This window comes from Phyllobates terribilis, unplaced genomic scaffold, assembly GCF_046119375.1.
Source record: "Phyllobates terribilis strain yellow unplaced genomic scaffold, ASM4611937v1 Scaffold_12__6_contigs__length_324123572, whole genome shotgun sequence".
Classification (NCBI taxonomy): Eukaryota; Metazoa; Chordata; class Amphibia; order Anura; family Dendrobatidae; genus Phyllobates; species Phyllobates terribilis.
The window spans coordinates 202,708,176-202,729,976 of record NW_027362772.1 but is presented as its reverse complement, the minus strand read 5'-3'; the positions used below and the strand labels follow the sequence as shown (position 1 = coordinate 202,729,976).

General features: G+C 46.1%; 1 protein-coding gene across 3 annotated transcripts in view; it reads left to right on the top strand.

The window, feature by feature from the left end:
* LOC141173207 (NXPE family member 1-like) overlaps positions 1-21,801 on the top strand; it is a 263,120-nt gene that overhangs the window by 128,857 nt on the left and 112,462 nt on the right. For all 3 annotated transcript variants that reach the window (XM_073657840.1, XM_073657838.1, XM_073657839.1), the window contains one exon: positions 8,397-9,082. In XM_073657840.1, coding sequence (XP_073513941.1) covers positions 8,499-9,082 — 584 coding nt within the window. In that variant the 5' untranslated portion in view covers positions 8,397-8,498. The remainder of the gene's footprint in view (positions 1-8,396; positions 9,083-21,801) is intronic.

Genomic DNA, 21,801 nt, shown 5'->3' with positions numbered 1-21,801 from the left:
ATGAGACATGTTTTAATAAACCAAGTGAAGATTTAAACGGAAAGCATTCCTCTGACTACTTTGTTAAGCAACCGAGTAAGCCGATATACCACAGTTGGGGCCAAAAGTGAAGGCAAGATCCCCAGGAAGCAAGCAGGATGGCTGTGGACAATCTACATGTCCTGGGTGAAGGCAGCTATAGGGATAGAACAGTGGTCGAACAAAATGGAGGCGCTGATCAAGCACTTGGTCCAAATCCAGCCGCAGCAAGCCCAGCCACAACAGCTAGCACAACAGGAAATGAATAAACTATTAGTGCAGCAGCTGTGGCAGCAACAGGAAGTGCTTACACAAAAGATGAAACTCCTTGCAGATTCAGTCCGTGGCAGAGTGACCGCCCCACCCCCAAGTCCTGATGTTAACTCCCATGTCCAGAAGATGGTAAGAAGTGCCATGCAAATGATGACCCAGGGGATGATGTAGATGCATTTTTGATGGTATTTGAAAGGGTCACAGAGCGGGAGAAGCCAGAGCAGTGAACCCTTAAAAGGCATATTATGACCTCGCCTTACAGGATGCAAAGACAAAAATATTGGCAAGCTTGGGAGTGACTTTGTCTGTTACTCCTGTCACAATTACACTCCTCCTACTGCTCCCTCCACACACCGCTCCTGTTTATGAAAACCCTGTCACTGGCCCCTAGCTCATGGGCCCCCCCCAGCTCATGGGCCCCATAGCGGCAGCGGGGTCTGCCACTATGAACAGTATGCCAGTGCTGGTAATAACTGCTTGCATTTTGAATCAGTTTTCTTCCTTGGAAACCCTATGTTAAAAAAAGACACAGAAGGCTGCAACAGGAGTAATACATATGTTAGGAATGGATAACACATGTATTTACCATATGGAAAAAAGTATTAAGAAATCTACACATTAAGATTAAAAGAGCTTTTATGACATCCCATTTAAAATTCATAGGCATTAATGGTTGTCCACCACTAAGGAAAATTTCAGCAAATGTTTAGCTTACCAGATGCAAGTTGTGTGTAATGTAGACACTTTTAGGATTGCATTGTTGTTGCCAAGTTCCAATTACAGTATCAGCCGCTAGAACATTGAGAGAAGCTGGTGAGATTGGGTCTGGCAAGAGGAGTTGAATAGTACATTACACACTGTTAGGATTTGGCAGTGGTGGTGGGCTTTACACCATTCCATTGATCCTTGGCCTTGCGCTTGGTGATGTAAGGCTTGCATGCACCAGCTCGGTTATGGAAACTGAAGCCATAAACATTATTACAGTTTATGTGCAAATGTTAGTGCCAGACCAGGTAGTAGTGATGGGCGAGCACTAAAATGCTCGGGTGCTCGATGCTCAGGTCGAGCACATTGGAATAAGCCCAATGTAAGTCTGTGGGAAACTCGAGCATTTTTCAGGCGTCTCCCCCCGGCAGTCTGCAGAGGGCCTAAAAGTTGCCCAAATCGATAGGAACAGTGCTCAGATGACATGGGAACAGCATGGGGAAGACCCCTGGAAGCATTTCTGATTCCCAGGTCACTTCTGTCAACAATGTTGTCAGAGATATTACTCCACTTTTATGGACTCACAATAAAGCATACAAAAACGAAACCAAAATGGATTTTCCTGGGAAATATGTTAAGGAACATCCTTTCCAGGGTAATGATTTGTATATAAAGCAAAATAAATAACCAAAAACAAAACTGCTCCTCCAAACCTTGGGCTATGTTCACACGTGGCGTTTTTGATGTGTTTTTGCACTTTTGCTTTGCTTTCAACAGTGACAAATGCATTCACAAGGAAATTTCATTTTAACATTTTACAACCTTATCTGGCCATGTGGTGTGTGAGATATCATCAGACACATCGTGTTTCATTTATGAAGGAGAGACTCTGAAAGTCACAAAGCCTATTTTTATAGGGCCATCAGGCGGCCTTTACTATTCTTAAAGGGCCAGCAGTCAGCCCTCAATATTCACAGAGAGACATCCGCTGGCTATGTTTTATTGTTCCCATTACTAAAGAGTGGGTCTCCTATACTGTTATTGCATATGCGGTGACTAGCAGGACTGCCCAAAATTTGGGCGCACCCCAATACCACTTTGAAAATTTGGACGCACCCCAATACCCCTTTGAAGAGACTTAGAGGAGGGCCTCCTGAAAACAATGTTCCCATTATTAGAAAGTAGGTCTCCCATTGTGTTTGCCTATGCAGTGAATGCAAGGGTTGCCAAAAATTTGGAGGCACTCCAATGCCCCTTGGAAGAGATGTGGAGGTCAGAAGGCCTCCTGTAAACAATGTTCCCATCAATAGGAAGTGGGTCTCCTATTAATTTTGCCTATGCAGTGAATGCAAGGATTGCCAAAAAGTTGGAGGCACTCCAATGCCCCTTGGAAGAGACGTAGAAGAGAGCCTCCTGAAAAAAAATGTTCCCATTATTAGGAAGTGGGTCTCCCATTGTGTTTGCCTATGCAGTGAATGCAAGGGCTGGCAAAAATTGGGAGGCACTCCAATGCCCCTTGGAAGAGACGTGGAGGAGTGCCTAGTAAAAAAATGTTCCCATGAGAAAGGAGCGGGTCTCCTATACTTGTAATGCCCATGCACTAAGTGTATGGGCTGACAAACATTTACCCCTGGGGGGTATACATGAACATACTGTATAAAAGAAAAATTTTACGGGCATCATAAACACCCTTTAAAAAAATTAAGTGAGTGTTGCATCACGGACAACGGTCACCCTGGTGATATGGTAGTGGAGGATGAGGATGGGGAGAAGGATAAGGATAAGAGCAAATAGCCAAAATCAGGAAGCGTATACCCATGTGTGGGTGTGAAGACGTGCATGGGAATACACCTCCCAAAAAAAGACACTGGATTTGAATTTATGTTACTCTGCAATCATTTGGTGGTGTTGAGAAGTCTGGCCCAATCCAGCCTTTGTTCATTTTTATAAGAGTCAGCCTGTCAGCATTTTCAGTTGACAGGCGGGTGCGCTTATCAGTTATAATTCCACCAGCGGCACTAAAAACCCGCGCTGATAAAACGCTGGCGGCAGGGCAGGCCAGGACCTCCAAGGCGTAGCGAGCCAGTTCATTCCACGTATCCAGCTTGGATACCCAATAAGTAAAAGGCACAGAGGAATCACATTGGTACGGTCGGCAAGGTACTCCCTCAGCATCTTCCCAAACTTTGCACTCCTTGTGAGAGGACCTAGCGCCTCAGGGCTTGTGCGATGGGAGGGGCTGAGAAAATTCTCCCAGAACTTTGACAGTGTTCCCCTGTCTCTGCTGGATTGAAGTTGTGTCTCTCTCGCCTGTACTCCTTGGCTGTCCAACAAACTGTGACCTCTGCCACCAGCGTTTTCAGATGGGAATTTTTTTAATAGTTCCGCAACAAGGGTCTTCTGGTACTGCCCCATTTTTGTAGACCTGGCCACCTCAGGAATAAGAGATATAAAGTTCTCCTTGTAGCATGGGTCTAGAAGTGTCATCAACCAGTAATGACTGTCACCCAAAATTTTGAGAACGCGAGGGTCATGGGAAAGGCAGCGTAACATAAATTCAGCCATGTGTGCCAGACTGCTAACAGGCAAGACTTCCATGTCCTCACCAAGAGGATGACTTACCATGCTCTCCTCCTCCTCCTCTCTGTCCTCTGGCCATCCACGCTGAACAGACGGTATGACAGTTGTGCAGGTAGTACCGTCTACAGCGCATGAAACTAGCTCCTTCTCTTACTCCTCCTCTTCCTCATTGTGTCCCAATCCACACTGGGATGATATGAGGCTGGGCTGTGTGCAATCACCCTGTATGGTTCCTTGCTCCGTCTCATCATGCTCCACCTGCAATGCATCCTCTTTGATTGTGAGCAGAGAGCATTTCAGAAGACAGAGAAGCTGGATGGTGACGCTAATTATGGCATCATCACTGCTCACCATCTTGGTGGAGTCCTCAAAGTTTTGGAGGATAGTACATATGTCTGACATCCATGTCCACTCCTGAGGTCTTATGTGTGGAGTCTGAACTGATTACCGATGGCTTGTTGATGCTGGTATCAACAACAGCCCTCTTCTGCTCACAAATCCTTCCCAACATCTGCAGTGTAGAGTTCCAATGCGTGGGGACATCACACACCAGTCTGTGAGCCTGAAGCTGCAAACTCTGCTGAAACACAGCAAGGGCGGTGGAAGCTGTAGGTGACTTTCTAAAATGGGCATACTGGCAGCGTACTTTAACAAGCAAATCCGGCAGCTCCGGGTAGGATTTGAGAAACCGCTGAACCACGAGGTTAAGCACATGGGCCAGGCATGGTACGTGTGTGAGCTCGCCTCGCCTCAGAGCCGCCACCAGGTTCCGTTCCGGCCATTGTCACACACTACCATGCCTGACTGTAGGTTCAGCGATGTGAGCCACAGATCTGCCTGCTCTTTCAGAGCTGTCCACAACTCTTCAGCATTGTGCGGTTTGTCACTTAAGCATATTAGCTTTAGCACAGCCTGTTGGCGCTTGGCCGAGGCAGTGCTGCAGTGCTTCCAGCTTGTGACTGATTTGGTCATTTAGGAGATGGAGGCTGAAGAGGAGGAGGCTGAGGAGTATGAGGTGCAGGAGCTGTAGACTGTGGGGGCAACCCTGATTGACCTAGGGCCCGCAATCCTTGGCGTCGGGAGGATGTGTTCTGTCCCAAGGTCCGACTGGGTCCCTGCTTCCACTATGTTAACCCAGTGTGCCGTCAGCGAGATGTACCGTCCCTGCCTTCAAGCACTTGTCCACGTGTCCATGGTTAGGTGGACCTTCCCGGTAACTGCGTTGTTGAGGGCACGACTAATGTTTTGGGACACGTGCTTGTGTAATGCGGGGGCAGCAAACCGGGAGAAATAGTGGCGGCTGGGGACCGAGTACCAAGGGATGGCTGCCACCATCAGGTTGCGGAAAGCTTCCATCTCCACGAGCCATAAGGCAACATTTCGAGCGCAAGCAGACGTGAAATGTGAGAATTTAGTAGTGTGACCTGTGCTGCGTTGGCTGCGTATTTGCGCTTGCGTTCCAAGGACTGGGGAATGGAAAACTGAACGCTGTGCTGGGACAAGGACGTGGACTTCCTGATGCTGCTACTTGAGAGTGTGCAACAACAGGTTCAGGGCAGGAGGCATCTTTGCATGCACCATGGACAGAGGATTGGCTTGCATGCACAACAGCGGAAGAAGCAATGGTGCCACCCGCAGACACTGTTCCTGAACCCTGGGGTTCGGCCCACAAAGTCAGGTGCTTTGCTGCCATGTGCCTGATCATGCTGGTGGTGGTCAGGCTGCTAGTTTTGCCACCCCTACTGATGCTGGCCTGGCAGATGGTGCAAATGGCCTTTTTGGGGTTATCGGCAGAGTCTTTAAAAAACAACCAGACTCGGGAAGACCTAACAATTGTACTGGCAACTTCCTTTATGTTGGTGTTACGGGAAACGGTTGCCTGCCTTCTGTCTGCGGCCACCACACTGCTTCTTTCTGCCCGTTGGGGTGCTCTGCCTCCCTCCCCCAGTGTGCTGCTGTCCTCGCTCTGCATGTCCTCCTGCCAGGTTGGATCAGTTACTATATCATCCACCACCTTGTCTTCCGCTTCCGCACCCTGGTCCTCCTCCTGACTTTCTGGCAATTGTGTCTTATCATCGGCCACCTCTTGTGACACTTTCCCACCGTCACCTTCGTGTGACCGTGGCTGCTCAAATATTTGGGCATCGCTACATGCGATCTTCTCTTGCCCCCTTCAAGTGGACCGGGCGAGAGGCCTAAATCTATAAATTGAAAAGTGAACAGCTCTTCAGAGTGTCCAAGTGTGGGATCAGTTGTCTCTGGACACTCGGCATGGTGGGAGGAAGGAAGATCAGGGTGAGGAATATGCAGTCCAGTCTTACGGCTACTGAGACTTGACTGGAAGCATTATCCGCAATCCAACCAACAACCTTTTGACACTGCTCTGGGTTCAATAGTGGTGTGCTGCGGTCCCTTAGTAATTGGGACAGGAAGGTTGGGCGAGAAGATGTGGGTGTTTGTTGTGACACAATTTCAGCTTGTCCACGGCAAAGGCCTCGGCCTCTGCATGCTCCATCACCATCACGTCCAGTTCCACGTCCCTTGCCACGCGCCTTGCCCATTTTAAATGGAGGACAATATCTTCCACGCTCACTTCAAATGGCTGAATTTGGAGCGAAGTTATATGTAATCCGTGTGATGGAGAAACCACAGTTTTAAATACGTGGCCTGTAGGTAACTATTTTGAACAGCAAACCGGTGTCGAAATCTTTGCTGACACACTGAAAAAAAATTAGAATGGAGGCCAGAAATTCCAGAATTTTCAGAAAACAAATATGTGATCCATGTGACGGACAAACCACAGTTTTAAATACCTGGCCTGTAGGTAACTATTTTGAACAGCAACCGGTGCCAAAAACTTTGCTGACACACTGAAAAAAAATTTGAATGGAGGCCAAAAATGGCAGTATTTTCAGCGCAATTATATGTGATACGTGTGACGGAGAAATCACAGTTTTAAATACCTGGCCTGTAGGTAACTATTTTGAACAGCAAACCGGTGTCAAAAACTTTGCTGACACACTGAAAAAAAATTCGAATGGGGGCCCAAAATTGCAGTATTTTCAGTGCAATTATATGTGATCCATGTGGCGGACAAACCACAGTTTTAAATAGCTGGATTTTTAGCGCTGTAATATGGAAAGGACCTGGTTGTATTCTGCAGTGCCAACAAGCAAATGGCGCAGAAAAGCGGTGTTCTCTGGATTGCTTTTTAAGCAAATAATGAGGATTAAGATCCAAAAAAAATTGTTCCTGGCCCCTGAAACATGGGCCTTTGTCTAGAAATATCTAACAGCAGCAGAAGGCAGATCTGGAATGGAGCCTCTTGTGCTATATGCACTGCCTGCCTGCCTATATACACTGCCTGCCTGATATCTCTGCAGATGGATTAGTCCTCAGAAGGACTGTTTGTTGAGATGGAGATGTGTAATGTACTTGTTTTCTCCCTACACTACCTAATACACAACCAAATATCTCCCTAGCTCAGCAGCACCTTTCCCTACACTGCCTGATTGCGGAGTAGACTGACGAGCACAGTGGCGCCAGGTCTGATATACACCTGATAACCCTGTAATACCACAAAAAAATCTACAGCGACATATAACCGCCAGACAAGAAGAGATTCTGACAACGTGAAAATAAAATATAAACAATTTTATTTCAAATAAGGAATAAAAAATGTAATAAATTAGACAAGGAAATAAACCTCCAAAAATAAGGGGGATGGGATACACAATGCGGTCTAATTAATATTAAAGATGTCATATAAAGCACCTACAGGATAGTACACCTAAACGAGGTTAGATAATTAACCCTAACAATTTGAGGCATGTAAAACAAAGAACTACTACCCCCAATATTGCACAAGTGCGACAAGGAGATTATATCCCATGTGAATTCCAGTTATGTTAAACAAGGAAAAAGGGGCTCTGAATGAAATATTAGAGCCACTGTAATAGATCTTGATAGGAATAAAAAAAAGGATGCCTGTGAAGGAGGGAATAAGAATACCTCGTTGTAAAATGGGCCCTGGAGCGCTGGAGACCTGTAGTGTCCTCCCCACACCCTGTGTGGCCAGCCAATCACTGTAATGCCACAACCAACATGGCTGCGGCATTACAGTGAGTGGCAGGCAATCCCTGGATGTTGATTGGCGCGCTAAAGAGCGCCAAACATGCAGGGAGGGGACCCGAGCATCCGCCCGAGCATCTCGAAAGTACACGGTGAGCTCCGAGCATCTCAAGTACTAAGATGCTCGGGCGAGTACCGAGTGCTTGCGAGTATGCTCGCTCATCACTAATCTCGAGCAAAGACAATGCAAAGACACTTTTGGCCTGGTGACAAGCACTCTTTAAAAGAGAGTTGAGAGAGATGTTGAAACTGAGTAGGAAAGAGAAATTAAAGTTGTTGCCCACTACTTTTATATTAATGTCCTATAATTTAGACAGATCATCAAAGCCAGATTGGTGGGGGTCCCAGGTGTCAGCTGTTCTCAGTGCAGCCAGATATGATCAGTTGAAGAACGGCACAACACAGCTTCATTAACTGTATAGTGGCCATGGATGGGTATTGCACAACTGTCCCTATTCGAATGAACAGCTGACCATCAGGAATGCAGGATGTTGCACACTCACTGATCTGATATTGATGATCTATCCTAAAGATAGGCTATCAATATAGAGGTTCTGGGTAACCCCTTTAAGAAGAAGAGAAAGAGAAAAAAAATGATTCTTGGATTAAATTGATGTGATTTTACTATTACTGATTATTATAGTATTTGTATGTTTTCTTCTATTAATAATATTATTTTCTGTATTCAGTGTTCTAATAGAGAGAATCGTGTTATATTAATTGACGGCACTGAGAAAGCATCAGAACTGACAACGCATATAAATGAAATCTTCAATCACATAGACCAGAAGATGCCAAAAGTAACTTTTATCCATAAGGACAATACAACTAGTGCTCAAAATAGCAAAGTGTTCATTAAAAAAAAGCAAAATCTTTATTGTGTTGGGGATCAATTAATCGTACAAGTTGATGTGTATGATTATCTGGGAAAAAGGAAAACCTATGGAGGTGACTATCTCAGATCAAGAATTTCCAATCCAGATAAGAGAGCTGGATCTTCAGGAAGAATTGAAGATTTTAACAATGGAACATATCATATTCATTTTACTTTATTTTGGGAAGGCAAAGTTGTGGTGACAGTATTTCTCATGCACCCAAGTGAAGCCGTTGCTGCTCTCTGGAGGTCAAGAAATAGTTGGTATGGCAATGTAGCTTTTTTAGGAAAATTTACAAGTGACAGTAAAGAAATGGTAACAAAATGTGGATATGATCTAGACAAAAAAGAAGAACTTTGTGAATATGCGGACCATGAAAATGAAGAATACTTTTATTGTGTCAAACCTCAGAATTTGAGCTGTGATTCATACACTGAGTTTAAAAGCCGGAAAACTCTTGCTACTCAACTGTCTGAACTGGAAAACAGTCTCCTTACAGGGTATGTGAACATTTTTTATCCAATAAAATTGTCTACTGTTAGTGAACACATTAATCTATTTGCATACTTGTTAAGGCTCATGCAGATGTCAGTGCAAATGCACAGACTGACCACGGGTCTCCAGACCCAAGCATTACAGCTTTATGTATTTCTATGAGGCTGTCACACTCCAGTCAGGAGAGCCGCGTCCAGTCCATGAATTTGTGTCCGATCATGGGACGGATTTCCACGGATGTCTGCATGAACCCTAAATCACACTCTGAATATCCATGTATATAAAAAGACACATAATAGTATTGTTGAGGTTCACTCTCTCGAGTAGCTGCTTTGAACACAAAGCCACAGTTTTTTTTTATACTACACCCAGAATAGTGTTCATTTCCACTGATTGTATAGTACCAAAAACAAAACCATAAACATAAAATACCTAGCCTTGTCCAGGCACTAACTAAACAATATAGACCCTTGCTATTCAAACACAGCTGAGCTAGCCCCAGCTTGGTCACACACAACAGCTATTGTCTATAGAAACTAATGATACTTGCAGCTTGGTGCTACATTAGTCCTGTGCAGTCACTTTTCAGAGAGATTCTGGCTTGTCTCTCTACAGCTCCAACACAAGCCACTCCTCTCAGCTTCCCCCAGCTGAATGACAACAATGAACACATGGCCTGGTTCTAGTCAAAGCTATCCAGGTGCAACTAATCAGGACATGTAATGCTAGGATTTAACCCCTAGCCTACCTGGCTTTTCTACATCCCCCCCTTTGCCCAATGCCGGAAGATGGGCATCATCTGCCATCCCACAGTGTCTACAGGGGGACCAGTTTAAGCTCCTGAAGTAGCCTACCATTCTTAGGAATCCTACAGGGCTTTAAATTGACAAGAGCATGAGTCTTATGCTATATGGCACGAGGGCAACCTAGAAACACCGAGAAATGCCACTAGTTTTTTCCAGCCATGCTGGTTTCGGAAAGACAACAAAGTTTCTGCCACTTTGAGAACCGCAATGTTGGCTGCTGACTGACAAACAAGGGGTTTCAAGCGGGTCCCTATCCTTCCAGGGTTTTAGCAGGTTGTCATAATATATGGGTAAGGGCTTCCTTTTCCCTCATCAATGTACTGTATAGTTGACCTCTCCCACCTATTCCACCACCTCATGGAGTCTCTGCCACATGGTAAGGAATTGGTTCTCCACTGTGGGCACTAACACAAGTACCCAATCCCCAGGCCCAAATTGTCTCACTCGAGCCAACTGATTATACTCCCTGGAATTTTCCTCTTGGGCCTTGGGGAGGCGACCTTTTACCTGACCCCTTTCTTTGACCCCTAAATATAACGGACCATTATGCCTGGCAAATTGTGGAAAATGATTATCGGCTCCTAGCTCCTGCGGAACACCATTTAACACACTTACATTTTCCAGAGAATCTTTAAGCATTAAGTTCCGGAGCTGGACAGCCCCTTCAGGTTAGGGATATTGGCTTCAGGTGATGCTTTCTCATCCTCTTCTCTACCCAGTACAATGAAAGGCAATTCACCATTTATATCATGTAACTTTGTTACCACTGCCAACTTCTGGTGGCATACTGGACTACTGAGTGCTACAGCTTTAGCTCATAAGTCCCAGAACAACGCAAAGTCACGTTCAACAATTATAGCATGTAAAAGTGTTTGACCACTCCTACTTTGTGGGACACTAAACCACAGTCTGTGCTTATGTTGGCCTGGGCCATATGCTACAGTACTTGGTGTCTCCATGGATATACCTTGCCCACACCCCCTTCCCACGGACTAGGACATGCGGAAGTGTGGCCCTTACCAGGGTTACCTAACTTCCTGAGTCCAGGAGTACAGTCACAACCACACCGATCACTGTCACCTGGCAGTTGAAGTCCCTCACAAGGGTGAGATATGGTACTACACTCAGCATGTGCAAAAAATGAGAAGCGCTGGCCTATGGAGCAGTCCATCGGTTCTGAGCTCAATGTACAGTGGGCTGATATATCACCCGGGGCACAACACCTCCATCATAAAATGGTACGAGATGTACCCCTTGAACCCGGCTCTGATCCCTCCTTGGTCTTTGGGTGCCCTTCAGGTGTGGTCCTGAACCGCTTATTTAAAGTATCCCAGAAAGGTGACAACAGGCTACCATGATTACTTAGGGAGTTCTCCACATCTAAGTATCTTTCCACGAGGCTCACAAGGTCATCTGCGTTCTGAGAATCACCTTGGGTAGCCCAGCTTTGCAAGTATTTAGGTAGTGACTTGATAAATCGGTTCACTACCACACTTTCCACAATCTGTGCTGGAAAGCATGTCCCAAGCTGCAGCCATTTTTGAACCAGGTGTGACAGGTTGAACATTTGGGACCGAGGAGACTTGTCCTGTTGGTAGTGTCAGAGGTGCCCTGACTGCCAGGTTTATGCAGCGACAAGCCATAATTTCGACCTTCAGCTGGCTGTATTCCTTGGCATCTCGCAGAGCAAGATCGTAGTATGCTCTCTGCACTTCCTTAGTAAGGAGTAGAGCTAGGACCTCTGCCCATTTCTCTGGAGGCAGTTTCTTCCTATTTGCCAAACTCTCAAAGACAGTCAGGGAAGACTCGATGTCATCCTCCAGAGTCATTTTCTGTAAGGCCTCTCGTACTGTTCACCTCACATGGTTACCTTCACTTTGGCTGATGGGAGGTGCATCTCTCCAGCCCTCAAGAGACCATCTGCTGCTGATGCTGCAGCTGATGAAACTGCTGTGGCTGCTGCTGTTGAAAGTGCTGAATCAGGAGTTTTTTGGTGTATTGTTGGGTCCCTTAGTGCTGGTGGTTGGTCTGTGTACACAGATCTTTTGTTTAGTTTCTTCCTACACAATGATGCTCCACCCCAAAGGGGAGTTTTTTCCATTCTGAAAAAAATATTAGGTGTACTTGTATTTTTTTTTAAACGGAAAAACGTTTACAAAATATTGTAAATAGAGTTATTTCACTGTTGAATACTGCGAATTGCCCATGGAATATAAGATATTCTAGAAATGTTCTAGATTGCCTAAAAAAATATCAGTAATATGACATGCAGAAATAGTGCTGTTGTAGAGTGTGACATGCAGAAGCAATGCTGTTGCTTTAAAAGCATTCAGCAAATATTATAAGTAACACAAGCACATGAGACAGGAAGTATTGTGCTCCAGAAGCATCCAGCAACTAGAGGGGTTAACACAGTCACAGGAGAAGGGGAGTGTTTTAGCAGAGCCCCAGGGGGATTGTGGGGGAATTGTTTACTGTCTGGCTGTAGCCGAAGAGAAAGGCGGTGTGTGTGTTCTGTATCTCACAGAAGCGCCCCTGCAAGTGAAAAGGATTCTAGTCAGGAGTGAAGCTAAGCACAGGTCAGGTAGAGTTCCTGAACTAGCAGTGCAGAGTATTGTCAGGCAGAAAGATAAGGACTGAAATAAATAGTGTCACATGGATCATCTCTATCAGCAAACCCTTCCCCCTCCTCCATCTCACTGTGCTGTAAAGAATGCTGTGTTCATTAATGTGCCTTTGCATTAGAATTGTGCTGTCCTGTACTACTGGGAAGACTGTGAACTGCTGTGCTGCTAAGGAAACTGTACTGTTTGTCACTGGAGCTTGTTGCTCATAAGACTTAACTTGCACTTGCTGTTCGGCTTCTACCGTTTATGAGGACTCTTGTCAAGTGTGTCTGGTCAGCAAGTGAAACAACCTACATGTCTGTGCTTGAGGGTCAATAACCCTGTGTGCCTGAGAGAAGCTGCAGCACATTGTCTATGGTCACCCTGAGTAACGGTTCCCCCAGGATTCCAAAGAATTCATGTAACCTGTCTCGCCCCTATCTGAACCTAGCGGTGTGCGTGTAACAGTAATACCCTCACCAATCCCCCACAGGTCTGTGTTTTCTGATTTCACTGGAAAAGAGAAGCCTATTCAGCCAATCACTAGCTGAGGCAGATCACTTGTGCAGCCAATAATTGGCTAGCAGGCATCATCCTCTATTTCTTGGGGGTCAAAGACAGGACCTGATGCACAGACCAGTCCATATACTAAAAACTTTACGATTCATTACGGCTTTCTTATACAGTGGCATGTAAAAGTTTTGGCACCCTTGGTCAAAATTGCTGTTATTGTGAACAATCAAGCAAGTTGATGAAGAAATGGTCTCTAAAAGGGCTAAAGTTAAAGATAGTTACATAGGTTGAAAAAAGACCTAGGCCCATCAAGTTCAACCTTCCTCCAATTGTACATTTTTTCACTAAATTAACTATAACCCACATTGTTATATGTATTGAGGAAACCATCCATCCCTTTTTTAAAAGCTGTTATAGTGTCGGCCATTACTACTTCTTGAGGTCGGGCATTCCACAGTCTGACTGTTCTAACTGTAAAGAACCCTTTCCTATCTAGCTGCCGGAATCGCCTTTCTTCCACCAGTAATGAAATCCCCCTGGTCCTTAGTATGGTCTTAGCAAGGAATAAGTCATGTGCTAGTCCTTTGTATTGACCACACATAGAGTTGAAACCAGAAGTTTACATACACTGTATAAAAAGACACATATGCATGTTTTTCTCAATATAGGACATGAAATCAGAATAAACCTTTCCCGTTTTACGTCAGTTAGGATTACCATAATTTTTAATATTTGCCAAATGCCAGAATAATGAGAGAGAGAGAGAGAGAGAGAGAGAGAGAATGTTTTATGGCATTTTTACTACTTACTGCAAAGTTAAAAGTTTACATACACTAAGATTACTATGCCTTTAAATAATTCTGGACTGCTCACCTGATGATGTCATGTGTTTGGAAGCTTCTGATAGGTTTTTTTATATGAAACTAAAATTTAACTTTTTGGGCATAATGACCATTGTTACGTTTGGAGGAAAAAAGGAGAAGGTTGGAAGCCTAAAAACTCCATCACAGCTGTGAAACATGGGGGTGGCAGCACCTTGTTCTGGGATTGTTTTGCTGCAGGACGGACTGGTGCACTTCACAAAATAGGCATCATGAGAAAAGAAGATTATGTGGCAAAACTGAAGCAACATCTCAAGACATCAGCCAGGAAGTTAAAGCTTGGGCAGAAATGGGTCTTCCAAATGGACAATGACCCGCAGCATACTGCCAAAATGGTAACAAAGTGGCTTAAGGATAACAAAGTCAATGTTTTGGAGTGGCCATCACAAAGCCCTGATCTCAATCCTATTGAAAATTTATGGGCAAAGCTGAAAAGGCTGGTGCGATCAAGGCGACCTGGATCAGTTACACCAGTTTTGTCAAGAGGAATGGGCCCAATTCCAACCAACTATTGTGAGAAGCTTATGGAAAGATATCCCAAACGTTTGACCCAAATCATTGAGTTTAAGGGCAATGGTACCAAATACTAATGAAATGTATGTAAACTTTTGACTTTGCAGTAAGTAATAAAAATGCCTGAAAACATTCTCTCTCTCATTATTCTGGGATTTGGCAAATATTAAAAATTATGGTAATCCTAATTGACCTAAACCAGGAAAGGTTTATTCTGATTTCATGTCAGATATTGATAAAAACATGCATATGTGTAGTGATGAGCGAGCACTAAAATGCTCGGGTACTCTTTGCTCGGGTCGAGCAAATTGGAATACTCGGCTGCTCGACGCGAGCAACGAGCCCAATGTAAGTCTATGGGAAACTCGAGCATTTTTCAAGCGGCTCCCCCCCAGCAGTCTGCAGAGGGCCTAAAAATTGCCCAAATCGATGGGAACATTGCTCAAATAACATGGGGACAGCATTTCTGACTCCCAGGTCACATCTGTCAACAACGTTGTCAGAGGTATTACACCACTTTTACAGACTCACAATAAAACATACCATAACTAAACCAAAATTTATTTTCCTGGGAAATATGTTAAGGAACATCCTTTTCATGACATGTACAATGTATATAAAGAAAAATAAAAAACCAAACACAAAAATACTCCTCCACACCTTGGGCTATGTTCACACCTAGCGTTTTTGATGCGTTTTTGCACTTTTGCATTGCTTTCAACCAAGACAAATGCATTCACCAGGAAATTTCAATTTAACATTTTACAACCTTATCTAGCTATGTGGTGTGTGACACATCATCAGACACATGCATACAGTGCTGAAAAGTCATGGGTACAGCATGGGGAAGACCTCTGGAAGCATCTCTGACTCCCAGGTCACTGCCTAAAAGTGTGACCATCATAAGTGATCCTTGGCGCATGCGAAGATGCCTCCCGCCATGAACCTGTCGTTGCAGACTTGCAACAATCACTGTCCACGTCCTTGTCCCACTGCAGCGTTCAGTTGTCCCTACCCCATTCCATGGAATGCAAGCGCAAGTATGCAGGCAGCCAGCCACCCAACCACCCACAGGCCGCAACACTAAACTGCCAGATTTCTGGGCAGCTATTTGCACTTGAAATATGGCCTTTTAAGCTCGCGGAGGCAGAAGCTTTTCACAACCTCATGCCGGTGGCAGCCGGGTGTCCATACTTGGTCCCCAGCCGTCACTATATTTCCCGGTATCGCCTCCGCCTTCCACAAGCACGGGTCCCACAACATTACCCGTGCCCTCCACAGTGCACTTACTGGGAAGGACCGCCTAACCACAAACACGTGAACAGGTGAATGTGGCCAGGGACAGCACGGAACCAGTCCACAACTTTTTTTGCTGACAGTTGTATTTAGCTCGGTGAAAGGATTGGCATAGAGGGAAACCCTATCTACCCTGCATGTAATTTCTCACAGGAAGTCCTGTAATGTAGCTTGTTGCAGAAGCAATGGCAGCCTGTCCAACATCAACTCACCCTTGTCGGTGGTGCTTTGACACACACATATCTTTCTTTGCGCATTTAATTTCTTGAATACAGAGCTGGACAATGGCCTGATCTGTAATCCGGTTTGAGAAATAACATGCATAAGCATGGCCGATCCACATTAAAAAAGCAGCCATAGAATGTCCGGGAACCTTCCCCCACACTTTTCTTAGCCAGTGCTGCTTTTCGGCAGGGTTGGATGGGCCCACCAGAGAATCGGAGACTCCTCCAGCGGGCCCTGGCTTCTCCTTCAGGAGAGTTCATAGTGCCGAGGTGAGGCCATGATGATGATAGAGGCCACCATCTGCTTAGTTTTCTGTTACTTGGAATGCAAGTGCAAGTATGCAGCCAGCCACCCACCCACCCACAGGCCGCAACACTAAACTGCCAGATTTCTGGACAGCTTTTTGCACTTGAAGTATGGCCTTTTAAGCTCGTGGAGGTGGAAGCTTTTCACAACCTCATGCCGGTGGCGGCCGGGTGTCCATACTCGGTCCCCAGCCGCCACTATATTTACCTGTATCGCCTCCACCTTCCACAAGCGTGGGACCCACAACATTACCTGTGCCCTCCCCAGTGCACTTACTGGGAAGGACCGCCTAACCACAAACACGTGGACAGGTGAATGTGGCCAGGGACGGTACGGAGCCAGTCCACAACTTTTTTTTGCTGACAGTTGTATTCAGCTCGGTGAAAGGACTGGCATAGAGGGAAGCCCTATCTACCCTGCGTGTCATTTCTCACAGGAAGTCCTGTAAAGCTGCTTTCATTTGAAATGGGGCCTTTTAGGCTCGTGGACGCGGAAGCTTTTCACAACCACATGCCTCATGCCTCCTGTCCATACTCTGTCCCCAGCCGTCATTATTTCTCCCGGTGTTGTCTCCGTCTTCTACAAGCGCGGGTCCCTGAACATTACTGCTGGTACTTTTCTGTGGGAATTTAGATATTAGAGGGTGAACGGCAGCACATTGGATCAGTGGTTAGCACTGAAAACTTGCAGCGCTGGGATCCTGGGTTCAAATCCCAGCAAGGACAACATCTGCAAGGACTTTGTATGTTATCCCCGTGTTTGCGTGTGTTTCCTTCTCAGTAAAAAAGCAGCCATAGAGTGTCCGGGAACCTTTCCACACACTTTTCTTAGCCAAGACTTCTTGGCAGGGTTGGACGGTCCCACCAGAGAATCCTCTGGTGTGCCTTGGCTTCTACCTCAGGAGAGTTCATGATAGCGCTAACTTTGCAGCTGCTATGGGGCTCTTGAGCGGGGGAGAAAGGTTAGCCCTCAGAATCAAATCCTCTGGTGGGCACAATGTTTTTCAGTCTGAAACAGCTTCTCAGTGGTAGTTGTATTTCACCACAGCCATATTCTTTAGCTCGGTGAAAGGACTGGCATAGAGGGAAACCGTATCTACTCCGGCTGTCATTTCTCCGCCACCAGGTTCCGCCCATTGTCACAGACGACCATGTCTGGCTATATGTTCAGTGGTGAGAGCCACAGATCAGGCTGCTGTGTTACAGCTTTCAACAACTCTGCAGCGCTGGGCGGTTTGTCAATTAAGCATTAAGCATGTTATCTTCTGCACACCCTGTTGCTGCTTGGCCAAGGTTGTGCTGCTGTACTGTCAGCTTGTGACTGATGTGGTCATTTTGAAGATGGAGGAGGAGGTGCATGAGCTGAACAATGTGATTACATTGTTGTTAAATTGGTGACGCTGTATTTTATACTACAGAAAGATCCTATTGTTTTGTTTTTTTTACATTATTTTTTAAGACAAATGAATTCACCGGGAAATGTCATTTTAACATTTTACAACCTTATCTGGCAATGTGGTGTGTGACACATCATCAGAGACATCCTGTTTTATTTATGATGGAGGGACTCTGAAAGTTATAAAGCCTATTTTTATACGGACATCAGACGGCCCTTACTATCCTTAAAAGGCCAGCAGTCGGCCCTAGCTATTGTTAGAGAGCCATCAGCCGGCTATGCTTTGTTGTTCCCATTATTAACAAGTGGGTCTCCTATACTGTTATTGCGTATCCAGTGACTGCAAGGTCTGCTAAAAATTTGGACGCAACCCAATACCCCTTTGAAGAGACATAGAGGAGGGTCTCAGTAAAAAAAATGTTCCCATTATAAAGGAGCGGGCCTCCTATAGTGGTAATGCCCATGCTGTGACTGTAAGGGCTGCCAAAATTTGGGAAAAACCCAACTAAGAATTTAAAGACACATAGAGCAGGGCCACAGTAACAAGGTACGATATGTTCCCATTAGAAAGGAGAGGGTCTGCTATACAGTTATAGGGTATGCAGCGAGTCCAACGGCTGACAATTTTAGGAAAAACCCCACTAAGAATTTAAAGACACAGAGAGCAGGGCCACAATAACAAGGTACGACATGTTCCCATTAGAAAGGAGAGAGTCTGCTATACAGTTATAGGGTATGCAGTGAGTCCAACAGTTGACCAATTTTAGGAAAAACCCCACTAAGAATTTAAAGACACACAGAGCAGGGCCACAGTAACGACAAATTCCCATTAGAAAGGAGAGAGTCTCCCTTAGTGTTGGCCTATGCAGCGAATGCAAGGGCTGCCAAAAATTTGGAGGCACTTCAATGCCCCTTGGAAGAGACGTGGAGGAGGGCCTCATAAAAAAATGTTCCCATTAGAAAGGAGCGGGCCTCCTATACTTGTAATGCCCATGCACTAAGTGTATAGGCAGACAAACATTTACCCCTGGGGGGTATACATGAACATACTGTATAAAAAATTTTTTTTACGGGCATCATAAACACTAGTGTTGAGCCTCCTCGTAGTGTTCGAGTTCGGTTCGGTTCGTCGAACACCCGTGTGTTCGCCGAACTGTTCGTCGAACTGTTCGTCGAACACCTTCGAACACCGTTAAAACCAATGGCAGGCAAACAAAAACACATAGAAACACATAGAAAACACCTTCAAAGGTGTCCAAAAGCTGACAAACTGCTCAGAAGACACAACTAACACATGTAAAAGTGACAAGTACATATAGTCATGCGAAAAGAAAAGAGGTGGAGGAGTAAAAGGAGGGGGAGACACAGATATAGGCATGTCATGCCCTTCTAAAATCCAAAAAGTGAGAAGCCGAGACGGCCAGTCCGCTCCTGCCCGTGCCACCTCCGTGTCGCCGGGTTTGTGCCAGAGCCGCGGTGAACCCTGACGGCCAGACCCCCTCTCCCAATACTGGTGCCTGTCCGCTGGTGGGTCGAGAGAGCCCCCCTGTGGTGGAGGCAGCTCTAAGCTTTTTAATTTAAATTGTCCCTCTAATTTGAATGAATACACTTTAAATGCATTTACAAGGATCTATTGGAGGGCAAGTCTCATGCCAGCAGCCGCGTAATTCCAGCTCCAGTAGCGTCCACTAAAGCTGCTGCAGTTAAAAAGCTTTTATAAGGATCGAGCTCGGCTGTCCACCGCAAGGCCTCCTAGTGCCAGTCCCAGCCCCTATGCCTTGGGGTGCCTCCTGATTCTCTTCACTAAGTATCCCGTGGTCCCGAAGCATTTCCTTTGAAAAAATTAAGTGTCCAAACTACAGGTGGTGTAGCTTGCTTAACAGCCGGGATAATCCGCTGACTAGCAGACACTGCTACTAGGCACAAAGTATTTCCTGGGCTAGATGCAGTTAAAAATTTGTAAGTAGATACTCTCGTTGGATGCTGAGAAAGCATTCCATAGAGTCTCCTGGCACGCCATATATGATTCTCTTAAAAAGCTTGGGGTAGGGGTCTAGGGGACCCTTTTATAGCCAAAATCACGGCCCTGTATCACAATACGTCACCTAGGCTGAAGATAAATGGAACTGTAGCACCGAGGGCTCGGTTGCTACAGACGTATTGCACCTCACCCAGAGGTGTGATATCTCACTCTCAGATAAGGATGGAGTGTGGATCAGGACCCGACACCTGCATGCATTACACCACATTGCCGTGGGGCAGGGCGACCAATATGCCCCTGAGATGGGCACGACAGTCCCTGTCCCTGGCTGGAGTGGGGGGAGGGAACACTGAGGAAGGGGAACCCTGCAGTGCAGGAGCAGGGAGGAAGCAGTTCCTGGGTGCATTGAGAAGGGAGTATAAAAGGTGGGCACCATCTTAGTTCAGTGCAGAGAAGTCTGAGCAGAAGTGGCAGGGAGCAGGGGCTCTGCATGAGCTCTGCTCCGGAGGCGGGCCTAGTAACAGAGGCCCAGGCCTGCAAGAGGGAGAAGGAAGGAAGAGGAGCGGAGAAGGCTCCAGGAACGAGGAATGAAGGGATCCCAGGGGTGCGGACGGGCGAGTCGCCACCGCACGCCCGAATCCACCTGCGTGGAGGGGTCAGGCCAAAGGGGGAGACCGGTCCCCGAACTAGTGGAGGCAGGAAACGACCCTCAGCTAGAAACCGGAGGCTCTGACATTTTATGTGGCGCAGCCCCTTGCTCCATCCGCTAGGAAGGCACCACATAGGGTCAGGGAAACTGGCGCCAAGTTTACCAAGAGGAGGCCCGAGGCAGCCGGACAGAAGTGTTGGTAAGAAAGGCCAGACAAAGGACACACAAAGGGGGTCCTGTGAAGCGCTCCAAAGTTATCTGGGAGTTGTCTGAGCCCCTCACCTGGTGAGCACAGTACGACGTGGGCAGCCATTACCTGCAGACGTGGTCTGGATAATAAGAACTGTGAGTAAAGGCCCTGAACTGCATCACTGACTCCGTGTCGTTACTGCTGCTGCCCTGCACCATCACCCCCATCCTCCGCATACACTGCCCTGAGGCTATACTCCTCCCGTGGGGAGTTATGCTACGCTCTGCTGCACCCACAACACCAGCCTTAGCGGTCTGCCCTGTAGCGGCGGTTCACTCTGACCGCAATCCACGGGTGGCGTAGTCGGACATTTAAACATCAAAACCACATAAATAGTTCCGCCACTGGTTTGACCGCCCTGAGCCACGGAACCGGATCGCCGCCACGAAGACTACAACCACCAGCATCCACCAAAAAGGGTCCGGCTCCGGGTGTCCCAAGGCCCAGGGGGTGCGTCAGAACATTTTCATCACCTTTCACAATCACCAATGGGACAAGGCAGGGATGTCCTCTGTCCCCTCTCTTATACATCCTAGTGACGGAGCACCTGCTCTCATCAATTCGCCATAACCCCAATATTAGGTGGATTGAGGTGGGAGGCACCGAGTACAAGTGCTCTCTATTTGCTGATGATGTCCTAGTATATATCACTCAATCACATATATCCATCCCTGCTGTTATGGCTGAAATAGATCACTTTGTTACATGGTAAAATTTTAAAATCAATGCAGCGAAGTCTGAGGCCCTCGATGTCTCCCTCCCTAAATCCATATAGGATTCCATCCAGTCCAACTTTCCCTTTGCCTGGCCCTCACAGGGTATCAAATACTTAGGAATTCCTATTCATAGAGACCTCTCCCATCTATGTTATCTTAATTTTGGGCCCTTTATTGAACAATTCCATACAGACCACGGTTGGCAAGTTAGAACTGTAAGATTCACTACGTGAACCACTGGTGTTTTGTGGAAAAGCACATGTACACCGCGTTCCAAATTATTATGCAAAAAGTGTTTAGGAGTGATAAGGGAAGAATTTGTTTGTTTGTCAGTTAAACTCATTGATGGTGATGTGTGTCAGGGCTCTTTATATCACTGTAAGCAATTGCAGACACCTGTGCTAATTAGTTTGGCAGGTGTGTCCAATGAAAGGCAAGACTACTTAAGAAGGCTCTCTCACATTATTAAGCAGCCTACATTTTCTGCCAAAATGGGAAAGAAAAAGGATGTGTCGGCTGCTGAGAAGCAACAAATTGTGGAGTGTTTAGGTCAAGGCATGACTACAATCAACATTGTGCGATGATCA